At 28.7% G+C, this 19766-nt stretch overlaps 1 protein-coding gene and 1 pseudogene across 1 annotated transcript; one reads left to right on the top strand and one right to left on the bottom strand.

Moving 5' to 3' along the window:
* Nucleotides 1-96: 96 nt before the first annotated feature.
* On the bottom strand, nucleotides 97-2332 carry LOC112714475 (protein trichome birefringence-like 19; annotated as a pseudogene).
* Nucleotides 2333-15209: 12877 nt separating this feature from the next.
* On the top strand, nucleotides 15210-19714 carry LOC112714473 (protein LIGHT-DEPENDENT SHORT HYPOCOTYLS 10). Its single transcript, XM_025766080.3, has 2 exons — nucleotides 15210-16062; nucleotides 19277-19714. Exon 1 carries the CDS (start codon nucleotides 15455-15457, stop codon nucleotides 16046-16048), a length of 594 nt encoding a protein of 197 aa, XP_025621865.1. The 5' UTR covers nucleotides 15210-15454; the 3' UTR covers nucleotides 16049-16062; nucleotides 19277-19714.
* Nucleotides 19715-19766: the final 52 nt, after the last annotated feature.

Genomic DNA, 19766 nt, shown 5'->3' with positions numbered 1-19766 from the left:
AAATTTATGAGACAATTTCATTTTGTCTCATAAATGTCAAAAAACAAAACAAATAAAGGAAGAGAGAATCTGACTGCATCATATATCCTGATTCAGTTGTCTTGTGCAATGCAACTTGCATCCAGGCTCCACCACAACAGTGGTTGAATTTCCATTATAGTTAAAATATTACATATACCAATTCTAAAGGATTGACACAATTCTTCACTTTAAGTGCTAACCCAACTTACAAAGGATACCTCACTCGTACAAGACACAAGACATTTGATACTATCTAAAGAAATCTGAAATCACTCTAAACTTTTTACTAGTGTATCAAATTGAAGTACTTGTCCTGTGGATTGCTTGTTTCATCTTGTAGAATAAAAATTCATTCCAAGTATCAATAGCACCAGGCAGGCACCAATGTACACAATCTATGACCTTAACATTCTTATTGTAAATAAGGCCATATTGATCAGGATGTGCATCAGGCCTCATTGATGTTGCATCACTTATATCTATCAAACCAAAGTGCAACCCTTTTTTTCTAGCTTCCTTTTCTGCTTCTCTAAATTCATCCACTTGAATATCATGCATTGCTTCCAAGAGCTCCCCATAGTTATAGCCTTGTCTTTCTTCTTTTGTGAATGGTCTTGTCCTGTTACAATTTCCACCTTCATTATACTCTCCATGCTCAAAGTGTTTTGCAGATTGTGTTACCAAAAAAGTCAATCCTTTGAAGCTTTTAAGGTTCATGATGGTTTTAAAAGATGTTTGAAAAGCCTTTTTGTAACCATACAAGTTACGGTCTTAAACTTCCCTCCTTGTTGACCTCCAACAATATGACCATTCTCATAGAAAGTCAACGGTCGATAGAACCATTGTCCTGTTGAGAAAATGACAAAGTCAAAATCCTCAATCTTGCTGGCCCAAGCATCATTTGAATCATCAAGGTAAAGATTCATAGAACCATCAAATGAACGGCCACGTTGATCAGCACCAGTAACTTTAACCAAAAATGGTGACCATAATATTGTAAGGGTAAAATTGTAACCCGGACTGAACCACCATCTGAAAAATACATCAGCCTTTGATGTATATCTTTCTGTAACATCCTCAAGTCTACCCGCCTATAAAAAAGGTCAACATTTTTCAACATAATATTATGAAAGAGAAGTGTTAGGGACCAATAACTTTTGTGATTTGTAGTCATCAATAATGATTTTAATGGTGTGAGATTGATGTGAAATTTCATTCAATAATTCACTTTTCTTTGCCGGTTACATGTTAGTCAGAATTTAATAAAGTTGCTGATCTTAGACTTTTTCATTATGAAATCAAGAATACCATCAAATCAAGAAAATAAGAAAGTAAAGAGGTTTTGAATGAAAGGTTGGCTGAACTCAAACACCAATTATGCCAGAATTTATTATATATAGATAAATCTGTTAACATGTAATTAATTGAATAACAAAATGATAAAACTTAAACTTAATCCTAGATACATAATAAAATAAAGGTGAAGACTCACGTGCAGTTATTTTCATGTGAAATTGATAGTTGAGAATTTATAGCAATAATTTAGTTAAACATATCAAATCATTTAACTATTCTCAATTAGCAACTTGACGCAAAAACAACTGTATATATGAGTTTCCACCATAAATAAAACAACTTAAATTCAAAATAATAAAAAGCAGAACTTACAGTGTTTAGAAGGCAGATCAAGGAATCCATCTGATTTCTTGCCATAGAGTCTCCAACAAAGGCCATTGACTTACCTTGAACAAGTCTCAAGAACTCAGTTGCATTAAAAAGTGGAAGCTCACAACCATAAGGCTTCCACCTTAACTTGAGAAACTCTCTGTCAGGCCTCCCAAACTTGATGCAATTAAATTGATCTATGATGTGAGGGCATGTCTCATTATTGTAATAAGGCTCCTTAGGATGGTAAGTAGCCCAATGCCCAGAAAATATGTTGCATTCTCTTGTTTCTTCTTCTATGCTCCCATTTAAATGTGGTTTGTTTATGATTCTGATTAGAGGAAAGAGTACCACGGTTGCAACAAGCAGAGTGATTGGTAGTTGGAAAATGTTTTTTGATAAGTACTTACAATTAAATATCTCCTTTGCATCAAACTTCATTGCTTTAATTTGGTGTGAATTTAGATCTATTCTGAATTTCAACTTATGGTTGTGATTATGTATACTGTATAATATTAAAAATTAGTGTCCTCCAATGTCTTAAACTTTGAATTATGATGCAACCAACTTGCACAAAAAACAATACAAAATTCCAATATATTATGTGCTAGTTTAACCACTATAAAACACAAATCAATGGTTTAGGTTGTCTTAAACTAATGAATATTATGAATCATATAGCTGGTGAATAAAAAAAGATGTGAGAAGTAATTAAGAACAGGGTGCGTCACATTTTTCATATGGCAGTTGAAGGGCCTAAATATATATTTATATATAGTGGAATCTGTACCTACCATATAAATATTGTAAACGAATGAATGAATACGAACAAGGACAGATACAAAATTAAGAATTATCTTACTTAGTTATATGGAGGTTTTTAATGGGCCAGAATTTTAGCATCGAGGCCCAATAGGTTTTAGAGGGAATTTAGGTTTCCAAAAGTGTAGGGCTTTGGGTTATCTAAAATCAAATACATCGGGCCTAACCATTTTCTACGAAACTGCTCAAAGTTTTATTTAGGGCTTTAAGCCCAAAGTTCTTGCCACCACAAACATGTTTTGGTTTATTCACTTTATTGCCAATACTAAGGGGAAAGAAATTTAAAAAAAAATTAGATAGAAACTCAAGTGCAGTCAACTTAACGTAAAGTTGATAATTGAGAACTGTTAGATAAAAATTTAATTAAATCATTTAAATTATTTAACAGCTCTCAACTATTAACTTTATGTGTAGTTAAACCACTTTTAGGCGTAATCCCGTTTTAATGGGAAAAAAATATTGTCAAGTTGGTTAAAAAAAGAAAAACTAGTAATGCCAAGAATGTTAAGGTTAATAAATAAAAATTACCCTCCTTACTAGGCAAAGGTCCAAGACATGAGAAGTTAATAATGGAAATTTGCCTACTTTGGGGGGAATAAAAGAGTCTAGTATAGTAATAGTATGTAGGGCCCTACTATACCTGAGAATTCAGCATCAATTAATTGGAGACAATAGATAAGAGGGTGGGGGCCATTTCACGTGGTTTTGCTATTCCTTCTTTCATGTTAAGGGACTTACAAGCATTTTTGATAGAGATTGTGGGTTTCAATTTTCGGTTGCGTCATTCCTGTTTTAAAAGAATTTCAAATGATAAAGTAACTCATATTCAAATTCAATGCATCACGCATAAGCTAACCTTGCTTTTCCATTTGATTGACTACTAGACTATGCCAATTTATTGCCTTTAGATTAACCATTATTAAAGCAGCCTAATATGCTAGATCAGATCATCTAAACATTATTAAAGTCTCAAATATTGGTTTATACTGCTATCGACCATGTCTTGTCTCAAATAAAATTCTTTGAAATCTCTTGAAATTATTCCACCTGAGTAAATTATTACCAGAGTAAACATACATTTTAATTAAGAGGATAAGTCTAAAATTATTCTTAATGTTTCAATAGTTATATTTAAGTTCTTAACGTTTTAAAATTGACTCAATGTTGTCTTGTCGTTAAAAATTCGTTAACAGAATTGATGACGAGACAAAATTGAGACGATTTTGAACGTTAGAGACTTTAATAGGACGAAAACGTCAGGAACAAAAACGATACATAAAAATAAATTTTAATTTAATTTTATCTTTTAATAATATTAATTTTTTACTGTACATAGTATTCAATTATTTTTTAATTATATTTAAATAAATTACACTTAGTCACGTTACTTTTATTTTAAATAAATTTATTTAATTTTTTTTTATAATTTTAAAGAATTTTGATACATTAGAGACAAAAGGTATAATTTACATTTTATTGTATATATATATTTTTTTCTTTTCTACAAGTTTATATACTAGTCATTCTACAAACATTTCATGATAACTAAAAATCTTTAAGAGTAAAAGTATAAAAAAAATTAATTTATTTAAAATGAATGTAATATGATTAAGTGTAATTTACTTAGATGTGATTAAAAAATAATTGAATACTATGTATAGTAAAAAATTGATATTATTGAAAGATAAAATTAAAATTTATTTCTATGTATCATTTTTGTCCCTAACATTTTCGTCCTATTTAACTCTCTAACGTTTCAAAATCGTTTCAATTTTGTCCCGCTATCAATTCTGTTAACGGATCTTTAACTGCAAGACAACATTGAGTCAGTTTTAAAATGTTAGGGATTTAAATAGGACGATTGAAACGATAGAAATAACTTTAAAACTTATCCCAAATATTGGAGACAAAAACAATACTTTACTCTTTAATTAAAAAAAAAAGGGTACAATTCGCTTATTATTGAATTCGACACTATTTTGATACATAGTGTATACTTGGTTATGATATCATATGAATAATGTTTATTAAACCTTCAACTTACCAGTTACCACTTACCGTAGCTGTTGAAATTCATAAGCACATGATGCAAATTATTGTACTATAGTTATCTTTAACGTTAAAAGATTCGCATAAAAGCTATAAGATTGTGAAAAATAAAATATTCACGAATTAAATTCGACTATAATTGGTTTTTTTTTTTTATCTTTTACTCCTTCGAAAATTTTACTTTTACCTAGCTACCTCCATATATTTTGCAACTTCGTTTTTTTACTATATAATATCAAATTCGCAAGATTCATAAATGTATGATATATGGTCCGTGCTATCATGAAATAAACAATGTGACATAATTTTTAATTAAAATTTTATATAGTTGATTATATAACAATAACATAAATAGTCTCTTTCGTACAAAAGATAGATTTGACACCTATCTATCCGCAAAATAGTAATACAGATTAGATGGGAATCAATAATCATTCACTCGTTGTACCAAATTGTTAGAATAGGACTACTGATTTCATTATTTCGGAGGTCAAGTTGATTGTATTAATTTTTTTTATTTTATATTTTTTAATTGTCATTCAAATAAATAGATCATTTTAAATATAAAGCGTGAGATCATTTTTGTCCCTTTTGTCATTAGCTAATAAAAGATTACCCTCACCATATTTTGGGTGGAGTATATATACGTGGAAGGGAAATGATGTAGAATGTAGTTATGGAATGTATAGATACTTTACGTAAAGGCGCGTAAAACGTTTTTTATAAAGATCGCATTATTATTGGACGTATTAATGAACGATTATTTTTAAATATTTTAACAAATTAGAATAATATCAATTTTTTTATAATAATAACAATAAACTCAATTGTTATTAGATCCGGTCGAACCGATCAATTTACATAATCCATTGGATTATGTTTTTTTTAATATATAAAAATCAGATATATATTTGTTTTTTTATCAAAAAATTTAAACATAACTCGGTTTAGATTATGTAAATCAGTCGTATCAAATCGAGTCTAATAATTATAGTCAAGACAATTGGGTTTATTATTGTTTTAGTTTATTAAAAAATAAATTATTAACTAATTTGATAAAGATTTCCAATAATATCATGACACATGTAAACATCTTAAAAAAAAGACATTTTTAATATTTTTATTGAAATGGTTATAAAAAAATTAGATGGTCAAAAAGATATCCCACATCCATGTCTAACACAACACACATGCTTCTCATTCCAAAAAATGAGCCTTAAATATACTAAAAATATGATATTTTAATAGTTTTAGTCATTAATTTTGATCATAAATAAATATAAATACAATTGAGATCAACTATTATAATTAACAAAACACCAGTACTTCTAGAATACTTAAAAATTTCCAATGTTATATATTGTTGTTAGCAAAAGTTGTTAGACAAACATATCATCATTAGAAATAAATAATTAATAGTTAAATAAGCTTTCGTCGTTGAAAACACAATTGATCTACGAATTTGATTTCTCTAAGACTTTTGTTGCGATTTTAATTCAAAATTATAGATATTATTTTTGTTATATGTAGTCCATGATACTTAGCTTTAAGGCTGCGTTTGTTTACAAGGGACACAACTTATTTTTCATTCTTTTTTTTTTATTTTGAGGTTCATCAAGAATCGAACTCTTAACATTTCCAATCTAACATTCTAATACCATGTCATAATATCACTCATCCCAAAAGTTTCAACTGATAGGAAAATATAACACTAATGACTATATCTCTAATACTCCTTAAATCCTCATTGTACACATTGTACAAATATTCCATTGGCTCCTCATACTTTTCCTATTTTTTATTATTATATTTTTCATCTCAAATTTTTTGAATGAAAAAAAAATGAGAATAAATTAAGTTTTCATAATTTGAATACAAGAATACAAAATTTTGTATGTCTGTCATCAGTGTCTTATCATGTCTTATTTTCAGTGTCTTATCCTATTCTGTTCTCAGAAACGAATGGAGCCAAAGTAATTTATTTGTTTTTTTTTTGTCATGTACATCATAATAAATAGAGGAGGAGGAAAAACTATAATTATATTTTTATAAAAAATTAATGCAAAACTAAGATACTTACTCTAGCATCATGTATCTTGGTATATTTATTCGGAAGCAAAGATTTTACAAATTCAGCTTGTGTTTTTGAGAAATTTCACTTCTATATATATAATAGTAACTAGTAGGTAACCCGTGCATTATTATTATTATTATTGGTATTTATTATTATTATGTCTCCTTAATTGCAAATATAAATGATTGAGACGCGTGGTGGAGTTTTTTCATAAATACTTATTTTCACTTTATTATATATATCATAGTTGGAAGCATATTATCTTGTTTGTGAGACATGCATGTGGCGCTTATGTTGTCACTTGCCAGAACACTCGATAACACATGTTGGACAATTTTGAGCTGCAAAAATGAACAATATTAAGATTCATATAATAATATTCATAAAAAATGATACTTAATTAAGATCTTAAGTGGAGGCATGACACAGAGATCCAAAAGAAGCTGAAAGTTTAGTGATGGGTTGTTTGTATGTAGAGAGCAGCTTTATTCTCAGTGCAAAACTAGGCGATCAATTCATCAAAAAAGTGGCAGCAACATATATATAATAATGCATTAAAATGTAACATAAGTAAGAATGATAATGGTATGTATAGAAATTTGTGCATTTTATTTGGTTGCTCTTGTGACTCTGATAGATAGATAGGAGCATGAAGAGAAGGTATCTAGCTAGTGAAATGTTATGACTGATTTTACCTTGAAAGGAAACGGTGGAGACTTTTGCCATTGTTTGGTACAATGTAGACATATAAAACTGTAGTAAAAGGTTCACGGACTAATGTTGTCCCCTCATATAAAAGGGATACCCTGATCCATAGGACCCTCATCGATCATACTCAAATTCATACACCTACTTAGCTTCTTTCTTTCATTATAAAGCCTACTTATTATTATTTAGCTTTTATAAATTTAATTTTGATGTACTGCCTAAAATAATTTTATACGTTATTTTTTATATTGACTGCGTGAATAATTATTCAAATAAATAAATGTATAAATGTTTCAAATAAATAAATGTGATTGTACGACACAGTAAAATGGTACATTAAAATTAAACTTTTTATATCTTAGCAACGCCCTCGTACGAAGTAAAATGACATTATTACACAAAATTATTAAGAGGAACTAAATTTGCATCCTGTCATGAAATCGTGGTCTTCAACGACATCGGCAAGCTAAGGTGAGATAGAACAGCTATATATACATAATACAAATCATCTAAGAATCTGATTGATTGCTATCTTAATTAAGATGTGTTACATGTTTATACCATTAAAAGTAATGAAAAGTCAATTAATTAATAACACCGAATAATCCAATAATTCCTCGGTTGAAAATTAAAGTTTGGATATTAAAGTGGAAGATACATCAAAATTTAGAGGATTTAGGTTTAGTGAGAATTAGGTTGTTCACAAATATAATAAAAATCGAAGTTAATCACCTTTTATTAAGTAATTTTAATTATTAAAGTGGAAGATACAACAAAATTTAGGAGGAATTACGTTTAGTGAGAATTTATTTACAAAATTACATTTTGAATAGTAAAAAAAATGAGAAATTAATCAATTTTTAGTAAGTGATTTCAATTATTGTGATAAAATTATTTATCATAAAAGTTTAAACTAATAGTAAAACTTAAATTTTTTTAGATTAACAAAAATTAGATTATAGAATTTTTTATCATAAAAATTTTGATGTCATACATCATGAAACTACTTATTTAAAAAATATAAATTAATAGAAAAACATACATAAATAATTATATATTTATTAATTATTACTAATAGGGTCTTACCAAATAATTTTTTATTAGTTAGTTTTTCTTTTTTCGTTTTACCTTGGCTTTAAAATTTATTCAAGTAAAAGTAAAAAGATTTTATTGAACTATATATATACAATTTATAAAATTTTAAATTTTAAATTTTTTTAAAAAAATTAAGAGTGAGACTTAAATTCAAGATTTTTAGGTGAAGACGAGAAGATTATGATATAGCTCAAATAATAAGTATTACTCATATACATTTTATATAATATTTTTTTTTTGCATCAGGGTATTCATCATGTCGGAAGCTCAATGACTAATCCCTCAGGTACTGCAGAGTTAAAGTGGACGACCTTCCCAAACAAGCAAGTTCCATTCTATTCTCCAGTGAATATCGAACCCGAGAGAGATAATTAAGGGTCACATCCCCTCGTACATCTGCGCCAACTTGCATTGGTTATATAATATTAATTTATTATCTAGGTTCTCCATCCTTCCTACACTTAGCTTGTTGACGATTAATAATGGTTTGGGCAATAGAGCATGGGCCCTCAACAAACGTGTGAAGTGATGCATCGCGATAAAGTCACAGGAACCGCCCCCACAAAAGATTTCCTCGATATATATTTTGACAAAAAGTGGAACATATTGTTCTTTTATAATATTTTCAATTTTTCATTTCAAGCCACAATCAATTGCCTCTCAAGATTATTGTTCCTAAACATCTTATTAAATACTATTTTTTTATCTCAGTAATTGGGTTAAGAAGTTTCAATCCCATAATGATGAACTTCGCTCCTTTTTTATTAAAAAAATGATGAGATATAGTATATGATGATTTTGGACAACAAGATAGGGTAAATGATGTGAATGTTGCTAATAATGTATGTACATTATAAACCTTATCACTACTAGTTTTGTACGCACCTACCACTCTAGCAGTTTATGAGAGTTACCATCTTTTATAGCGGTTCACTTCATAACATAGGAAAATTTTCAAGTAATCATCGGTGTTTCAGTGATTTTTAACTGTTGATTTTAATTATAAAAAATATATATAATATATATAATTAAGATTAACGGTTAAAAATCACTGATACACCGATACGACGGTACACTTGAAAATCTTCCCATAAAAAATTAAATTAATAAATAATATGACAAAATTCAAACCCTATTTAGTACCAAACATAAGTTCAAATAATCCTTCAACAAACTTGAGATCAATTAATTTTTTTGCTATAAAAATTTAAATTTTTAATATTTATTTAAACGAATAAGTGAATGGAGTACTTGACCAACTTACGTTAGCGGTGCAAACCCAGGTGCAGTCCATTTTATGTGAAGTTAATAGTTGAGAGCCGTTAAATGATTTGATTAATTTGACTAAATTTTTATCAAACGACTCTTAACTATCAACTTTAAGTGAAGTCGACTGTACCTGAATTTTCACCATATTAATTTGATAGACTAATATAATGAGCTCAATTTATTAAATTTTAGCATTTAATAAATGGAATTTAAAATAACTCACATAACTGCCAAGTATCTTTTGAAGCCAAGAATAATGAACTGCTGAATTCCTTTGATTCCCACTGTGTTAGAGAGATCCAAGTCCAAGTAGTGTAGCATGAAGAATATATATTAATGATAGGGGTCCCGCAGAGCAATGAAGTAGCTGTAGCATAAAAGCTTAATTTTGCCAGAGAAATAGCAGCAGTGGCATGAAATTAAAAGAGAAAATAGTGATATGGCTTAAAAGAACGTGCAAAGATGTTGTACCATTAGTGACTAGACATGCCTTAAATTTGTTGCTTGGCTGCCTGAGAATTATTTGATTTATTTTGCTTTTGCTTTTTTCAAACATTTATATATACATAGGAATGGTTTATGGGTCCGACAAACAGCATTTTTTAAACTCATCAGAATCATCCCACTAACCTTACTCTGCTTTACATTTTAGGCCTTTGAAGTCTCTTTCGAAAAATGGATTCTTTTCCTTATATGAAATTCTTACATATTGAGTGGCTTTTTCTTTCCCACTTCTGATAAAACAGAAAATGTAATCATAGTAAGGTGCAATGAGAAACCTTGTATATATATATATATATATAGTGAATAACATAGATTTCTCAGAAAGGAAAAATACTACATAGTCAATAAGTCAAAGTAAAAAAGTATAGTTTGTCATCCCAAATAAACCCTACTACTATGTCCTTCTGTATTTTCCATTCTTTACATCCAACTTAATTTAACATTGTTTATCCGTGGTCCAACGTTTTCCTGAAATTACATATTTATTTCAAAAGTTTAAATTAATAAAAAAACAACATTAATAGTTAAATTTGTAACACTCTCTTTCAAGTAAAATTTTATTTTAAGTTTGATTGATTTTTGCATAAGCATTTTTTTTATTTGTCTTATGCTATTATTTTTTAGCACTAAGGATTGAATTCTAAATTTTTCGGGTATAGAATTCTAATATTATATCATAAAATTACTCATCCTAAAAGATTAATCTGATAAGAGAAAACAATATTAATAATTATATCTTTAACAAATATAAATGACTAATTTTTTGGACATCTATTTTCTTCAAAATGCATTTAGAATTAAGTACTAAATATAAAAGGATAATAATGATTGTAAAATTTGAACTTCCCTAATAAGAAGTTAAGAAGTCATTAACCTTAATTAATTTGCAGAAAAATAAAGTTTTCCATATTTGGTTCCTTGGTTCAATGTACAAATATTCCATATAGCAAGACATATATAAGAAACTCATGAATTGATGAAGAGGGTAAAATCATCAGCAACAGGTGCCAAGCTAAGCAATGCAAAAGGGTGTGTTAAAACTTCAAGAACCATAATGTTGTTAGGGACATTTCATGGAACCATGGACCAGTCTTTCTTTTCAGTGTCACATATACCCTCCCTTTATTCTCTGATTTCAAAATCCACATACATATAGAGCGGTTTTCTTTTTCTCCATTTCCTTAATCTGCAAATGTTTCTTTTTGTCATAAATAGAAACTTTCTGGCTTCTGCATTTGATTTCATTCTCTCACTTTTGAAATACCCTTATTGTATCTTAAGGTTCTCACTTCCGTAGAGTGATCATATATAATAACCTTCCTAATGATTAATGAATCTCTTATGCGTGTCACTCAATTAATCTTTAGTATGTTGTAGCCACTTGGCAATTTTATATATGGAGATATATGATTGAGGCAGATGATTATTACTCACTAGTACACATTTTGTATATATTATCAAACTTACTATAATTATTATCTAGTTTTATACATTATGAAATAGGATATGATGATGATAATTGATTGCAAGCCACTTAGTTTTGATAGGAGATTAAGGTATCTTCATTATTAAATTAAGGTTAAAAAGAAAATATATGGTCAATCAGAAACTATAACAGAACTATATATATATATATATATATATATAAACAAAGCAAACAACGAATTAAAAAAAAATAAACTAATTCAAAATTTTAATTAATTAATATTAATTTTAAAATTTTAAAAACAAAAATTTATGTAATTTTATTGTCACTTATACAATTATTCCATTATCTTGCATCTATCGCTTATTATACATCTTTTATCTCCGGTTCACCATCATAACTAGGCATCGTCGCTGGAGACAGTGGTCCAGATGCCAGCGTTTTCTCTCACCCCGTTCAGATACACCAGAATGCCGCTGTCTCCCCTCTCTGTAACCTGTGCAGACGCAGCGCAGCCACACCCATACTGCCTCTGTCTTTCCCATTCACGTGTATAGGAGCGCCGTGCGCGCTGCGGTTGTTGTCTTGCTGTTTTCACATCATTCTTTTCTAGCGATGTTGTTACGATGTCATGCCGGGAGTTTTGCGGTGCCACTGCTAGCTGCTGCGGAGCGAATGATTCCATTACGCGTTCCTCATGCGCCATTGTGGTTGTCTCATCGTCGTCCTCTCTCTACCGCCGTAGTTGATCTCTTCCTCTTCTTCTTCTTCTTTTCCTTTATCAGATGTGAATGTTCATTTTATTAGATATGCAAATGATTATTTTTATTCTAAAATAGATGTTCATTTTTTTACTAAATTTAAGTAGATACAATTAAATTTTTTGAATATTCATTTTACAAAGTATGTAGATAATTATTTTCATTCTAAACCGATAGCTTGATGAAAGAGAAGCTCGACAACTTTAAGATTGGCTAGTGAAAGAAGGACCGACGGTGCAACAAAGATTTGAGAAGAGAATATGCCGCTCTAAAAAAAAGTAGAAAATAAATAATTCAAATGTAAAAGATGAAAGTAGAATTTTTTAAAAAATAATTTATGATAAATCATTTTATTTTTTTATTTTCTTTAAAATAAAATTACACGTTGTTCACAATTTCTATTGTTTACCTAATAAAATTGTTCAAATCAATCTTCTTGTAATAACTAACTTGTTACATACATGGAAAATTAAAGGTATATTAAAACAAAGAAACCACCAAGACACAATTAAAGTATTAAATCATATTCTCTTATGCTTTTCAATAAATTAAAGTAGTTGAACCTTCATCGCTAAGCGAATTGTCATATATACTATTTAATTTGTATATACTAATATCAATTCTGATCATATATCTATATTTTTTTATAATAAATATGGTATACATATTTTATAATAAATATTATTTTAATATTTATATTTTCTTAATAATTAAACACACGTTCTTTTTACTTTGTTAGTTAAAAAAAATTAAATACATAATTAATTAGTATTAGCTGTATAATATACGAATAATAATATTTTTTTACTAATATATATTGACCCTTATGTGCCACAAGGTTATTACCACCACAAAAAAAAAAAAAAAACACAAAATAAAACTGAAAATTGAAGTTTCCCTTCAAATAGTGAATTTTGATATATAATCTAAGCTTTGATACCTAAAATGAATTTGAATATTTTAAAGTAATTATTACAACTGTTTATTATTTTGTTCTCTTTAACATGGATAAATTAAAAAAAATTAAGAACTAACAATTTTAATTATATTGGTTGAAACTTTTAATCTTCTGCAGTTCAACATTTTTAGACCAGCAGTCAAATACTATTTTTTTAGTCAATAATTTTAAATATTAATAATTATTTACTGATTAAAAATAAAAATTTATATTGATCGTGTAATATTGCTCATTAAAAAAAGTTATTAATTTATTGGTAAGTCATGATTATATTTTGACTAAAATCTAAAAAGAGTTAAAAATTTTTATTCAAAATAAATTATAAAATTTACCAACATTAAAAAATTTTAGCAATTATATATAGTGTAAAAGACAAAAAAAATTTTAACTTTTTTTTCTACAAATATTTAAGTTTTCTAGAATAAAAAAAATACATTTAAATTTTTCACCAGAACACATAACATATCTATTCCTTTATAGAGTTGAGGGTGAAAAACTTAATAGAATATGCTGACAGAGAGAAAAAATTGCTGAACTATCTGTTACGTTACTGATGTGAAGGTTTAGAAAAAAGGTTATGAGACAAATACATCTCTAAAAACTTAAACGATGTTGTATTAATCCATAACCCTTCATCTCTTTATAATCCTCGTAATATTCATTATTCTCTCCAACAATTACAAAAAATACAGAATATATTTTGGTATGTGAAGATCTTTGAGAATATAGAGTGTTTGTTTATTTTAATTGTTATATGTTATTCTATAGATAAAAGAAGGAACATTACTATCGAATGAGTTTATTAAGGGTTTAATTTTGTTAATTGCATGTGAAATAAGAATTACGACAATACTTAATTGTTACATAAATAACCTAAATGACATATGGGCAGTGCTAGATAGCCAAAAATTAATTAAGTACAACTTTATCTCCGTTCCTTAAACACATACACAACAATAAATAACTAAACTAACTACAATCCTAAAAGATTTAAATATATGTGGATAAAAAAGTTAAAGAATTATTTTTCTTTTAATCTATATATATATAAGCCAGCAGCCCAGCACCATCTACATCCAATCAAATATCAAAACGTACTGGAGTGTGGGTCAATACGTATATATCTGTTATGGTTCAACAATTGAATTATTAGTTGTATATATTTCCATTTGGTAACAAATTTAATTGATAAGCAATGTTAGTAGTTATAAAAACTTACACTATATAACTAAGCTTTCTATTGGGTAATGAAATTCAAAGAACGGAAGAAGATAGAAACCATGTATATCTGTAATTAAATATTAGATTAACCATAGCTCACTCTGTATACATAATGAAGTTGATTAGTTGACTAAATTGCCCTGATATATATGTGAGATAAGCATAAATCAAGTCAGAGTTGGACTAGCAGCACCAAGTCACTACCGACTCCAACGTGACCTATTTGTAATTGGCTTCCTTGAATTAGGACAAAATCAAGAAAATGAAACAGCAAAGGGCCCTATTCATACCAAGTCATAATGTCTACCGTGAAAATGATGAACGGTGATCAATAATTTCGTTCATATCATGTCCTCTTTTGTACTTTATGAAAATTAAAGTTAGTTTCTAACAAATTTTATTGGATCGTAATAAATTTTTAAGTAAATTAATTTTATAAAATAAATCTTTATTATTATTTAATAATAATATAATAGTATATATAAATTCAAGAATATTATACATGCACCAATAGTTAAATATTAATTATATTTTATAGAGATAACTAACTTAATAGATGTGTTGTTTTATAGTGTATAATGTCCACTTAAGAATTATTGATATAAGTTAGTGCAAATTAAGTAGGTAAAGAGTGGAAATACGAATACGATGAAGAGATAGGGGAAGAGAAAAAGGGAAACAAAAGCATCTTCAAGATAGGGCCCATAACATGTCCCCTCAAAAGACACCCAAGATGTGATTTTCATCTTTCTTTCCTCTACAATGCAGTAACAAACGCATTCTCTCTTCTTCTTCTTCTTCTTTCAATTTTCACCCACTTCTCTCTTTGTTTTTTAACTCACACAATCTCCCATCACCATCATCTTCGTGCCATAATAACCATGTCCACCGCCCAACTGCAAAACGACTTCTCTTCAGCTCAACCCTCATCATCTTCTAGACCCGCAGCCGATCAACATCACCACCAGCCTCCTCAACACGCGTCTTCTGCGGCCGTGGCGGCTCCTTTGAGCCGCTACGAGTCACAAAAGAAGCGAGACTGGAACACGTTCGGACAGTATCTGAAGAATCAGACACCGCCGGTGTCCCTGTCTCAGTGCAATTTCAACCACGTGCTCGAATTCCTCCGTTACCTTGACCAATTTGGCAAGACTAAGGTTCACATGAACGGTTGCATCTTTTTTGGGCAGCCTGACCCTCCGGCCCCGTGCACCTGCCCTCTCAGGCAGGCGTGGGGTAGCCTAGACGCCCTCATAGGGCGTCTGAGAGCTGCCTACGAGGAGCACGGAGGCTCCCCGGAGTCGAACCCCTTCGGAAGCGGAGCTATTAGGGTGTACCTTCGTGAGGTGAAGGAGTGCCAGGCAAAGGCAAGAGGGATCCCTTACACCAAGAAGAAGAAGAAGAGGAGCAGCCAGATTAAGGGGATTAGCAATCACGACACTGCCTCAAAGTCTTTGAAGCAATTGGCTTCTTGAGAGTCATTCATATGGTAAAAATAAATATTCACATCATCAATTTACTTTTCTTTTACTCTTAGCCAATAAATATTTGGTTGCTTTTGTTTTATGCTTCAATTTTCATATATAGACTTAATTTTTATAGGTTAATAAGCTAAGGTAATTAATATCTGTAATAATAATAACTTTTTCATAATTTAGAATGAGAGGGTTTAAAATCAATGTCTAAATTTCAAAACCCTAGCTAGGTAGAACATAAAACCCTAAATTACAACCGCGGATCTGAAAAATTGTTGGGGGATAAAGAGTAAATTAATTTGCTATAGTATGTATGCAGTTGGAGAGTGTAAGAATAATAAATAATTCTCTCTCATAGCTAATTCCTCTATATCTTGATGTTTCTTCTATTTCTCTCTCCTATCATTCAAAACACTGTTATTGCAATGTCTTAATTAAATACTTCTCAGGTGTCCACTTTATGCTGATTTTGGGCCTTTTGGGATTATGCCACATTTCTCGTGCTCCCTATGGCCATCTTAGCAATTCATCTATCTATCATACGTTGCATGTGATTCCATACATAAAATTAACGTAGAGCAACAACGTACTCCAATTCTATCATATATGAACAATAATCCATGTTTTATAATTAATAATGTATATAGCAACAAACATAACAATAATAATGTTCCTTTAATTCCAAACAATTTTTGCGTGGATGGTGTGGTCCATACAGATTAACTTTGTGTAAGATTCCTAAAACTTCATCATCATTCAATTCTTTTTGTCTCTAGCTCTCTTCAGCAAATTCAGGTCCAAATGCTACTTTAGTTGTTCAATGTTTGCCACACATATTCTTAGTGCCTAATCAATGTACAAATCTTAGTGTGTACTTGTAAGCTATGTGTGTGAAGATCATAAATTAAAATTAGTTTAGACTTGGTGAAAGTATAAGTTATCTTCAAGTGTTATTATGTGCATATTACTTCTGTCTATAATATATAATATCTATTGTTATTTTAAAACTTTAGACTTTAAAGTTAACAGATATTATAGCATGCATAGAAGAAATATAATATATAGAAAGAGGAAGTCATTAAAAATAGAGAAAATGCAATATCTAATATAGATAGATTAATAGGTCAATTATTAGCCTCTGCAAACTAGTTATGGGTTGATATTTTAGCTTGTCAACTAGGCTCAAATTTTAGTATGTACTCAGTTGTCCACAAATATATCAAGTTTAGAGGCTTTGAAAGTAAAATTAAATAGACAAAATTTTATTATTATATGTTTTAATAAATCAAATATAACATACAAACTCGCAAAAAGGATTTACATGTAATGTTTTTTGTTTTGGGATTTTTACATAATATAATATTAGTGTGTGTTTAATTTCTTTATGTGTTTTATCCATGTTTTAATTAGTTTAATTGTTTTATTTTAAATATTATTAAATTTAAGATAAACTGTAATCTCAAACATATCTACTTATTAATAATGTCTTAAAATAAGTTCCAAACACGATATTCTCATACGTAGTGACAATTGTAAACCAATGAAATTAAAATCGATAAAAAATTATTCATAAATAGTTATTTCAGATAAAAAAATACATAAATAATTCTATTTTTAATTAATTATTTTAAATATATATTATTTAAAATATTTTTTAAATATATTTTATATCTATAATTAATCTTTTGTAAACAGTTTAACATGATTGAGATTTTAATAGATATTAACTCTCTAAAGATATACTTGAAAGATATTTAAATGCAAAGCTTTTAAAAATCATTAGAAGACATAAAGTATAAATAGTCTTAAAGATATACAGCGTAGTATTTATTGTATAGTATATTATTTAAGACTTAAGCTCCAATAATTCTTTTGCAAAATTATTCACATGATCAACAATTTCTAATAGTGTTGAAGTTTGGAAAATTTGCATATCAATAAGTACTCCCAACTAATTTCTCAAACTTAAAATGGTAGTGTCCAGTTGCTTCTTTTTTCATAGAACAATTCTAAGTGCTCCTAGAACATATATTATATTTATTATAACTAAAAAAATTATCATTTAGGAAAAGAGTTTAACTAATGATTATAGCCTTATTTTTTAAGAAGTATATTCTCTTATAAATTGTGTGATTATATAACATCACTTGATCTGAGAATAGAAGGGAGATAGAAGGGAGCAACAAAATTTCATATTCATCTAGTGGAATTTCTTTTTGAGCAAGTATGAAGATTGTATTATAGTTTCCTCCGTATATACATGCTTATACTTCATGTGAATTGTGAAATGTACTTATCATCATCTCTTTCAAATTGAATATCACTATACAAAGGGCATATTTAGATTACGACAACAATGAAAATGAGAGGTAAATCCATATCCCAATGAAGCTGAATAATTAGCCGATCTTGATTGGAAGATGATGATATATCAATGGCAAAAGCCAAGGATAAATTGATCAAACATCTTCTCAGGTCACTTCCATGTTTAGGGAAGGATCATTTGAAATGTTGTTCGAGTACTTCTACTGAGAAAGACACAAATTATTGGTGTTAGGGTTAGTTTCATACCAGAATTTTGATTGAAATATTCGTTGAACTAAAGTATGAGTAATATAACAATAAAATTATTACATTTATAAAGTAATAATAAGAATAAATTATGAGCAATGAGTTATAACTCAAATGTCATAATCTCCTCATACTCAATTAAGAGGTTGCAGGTTCGAGTCTCCTATCTTTAATAAAAAAAAAATTATGTGATTTCAATAAAATCAAATAATAAAAATCATGTGACAAAAGGGTACATTTAAACTAAATCAAAATTTGATAGAGTAAATTAAATATCTGTGATCTAATTATTTATATCTTTTTCTTTTCATTTAACAACTTAAATTTTGGAAAGAGAGATTCATAAATTTAGTAATGTTGAGCAGAAGCATATATATATATATATATATATATATATATATATATATATATATCCTCTTTTTCTACATGGTAATTTGATATATATTCTTTATTCATTAATAATTAAAGAATATTTGACCACCGTATAGGATGATGTAAAAGTGTAGCCGTCAATTTCTGATAATGTTTGCGATGCATGATCTGTATCCAATGGCTAAAACTATATATTGTAAGATGCTATAATATATATAACTACAGGCAATTGTAATATTGAGTGACTTTTGGAAATGTTTGTTGTTGATTGTTCTTTGCATGCAGAGGGAGAGGATTCCTCGAAGGACTTACTTGGAATTAATGAGCATATTTTCCACACGGAGAAAATCATTGATATATATTTCAGTTTGTAGTTCAGAAACATGAGAATAATCCTTTAGTCCGAGTAGGTCTTAAAATTTATAATGTACGAAAATATATGTACAACCTTAGCTTATAAGTTCTTATCACACATTAGTGTCATCCCAAAATTAGAAATGGTAAGAATATTATTATCAAGTTGTAGAATATCTATCTGTCTAAGTTATTTAAAGGTGCAGTGAGGCAGTTCAACTTCAACCATATAGATAGGTGCTTTATGTGTTAATGCTTCTTCTCGATTTCATCATCACTTGGTCTGGTTCTGTTCTGGTTGGTTACTTTATTATTGTATACATTATTACAATGCACTAAACATATATATAGTACAGCAGTTTCTTGTTACTCTTTCATCCTTTCAACAGTGAAATTACAAGTCTTTATATTAATTAGATTG

This window comes from Arachis hypogaea, chromosome 10, assembly GCF_003086295.3.
Source record: "Arachis hypogaea cultivar Tifrunner chromosome 10, arahy.Tifrunner.gnm2.J5K5, whole genome shotgun sequence".
Classification (NCBI taxonomy): domain Eukaryota; kingdom Viridiplantae; phylum Streptophyta; class Magnoliopsida; order Fabales; family Fabaceae; genus Arachis; species Arachis hypogaea.
Note: the sequence above shows the minus strand (reverse complement) of the source record. Positions and strands in the feature narration are given on the sequence as shown.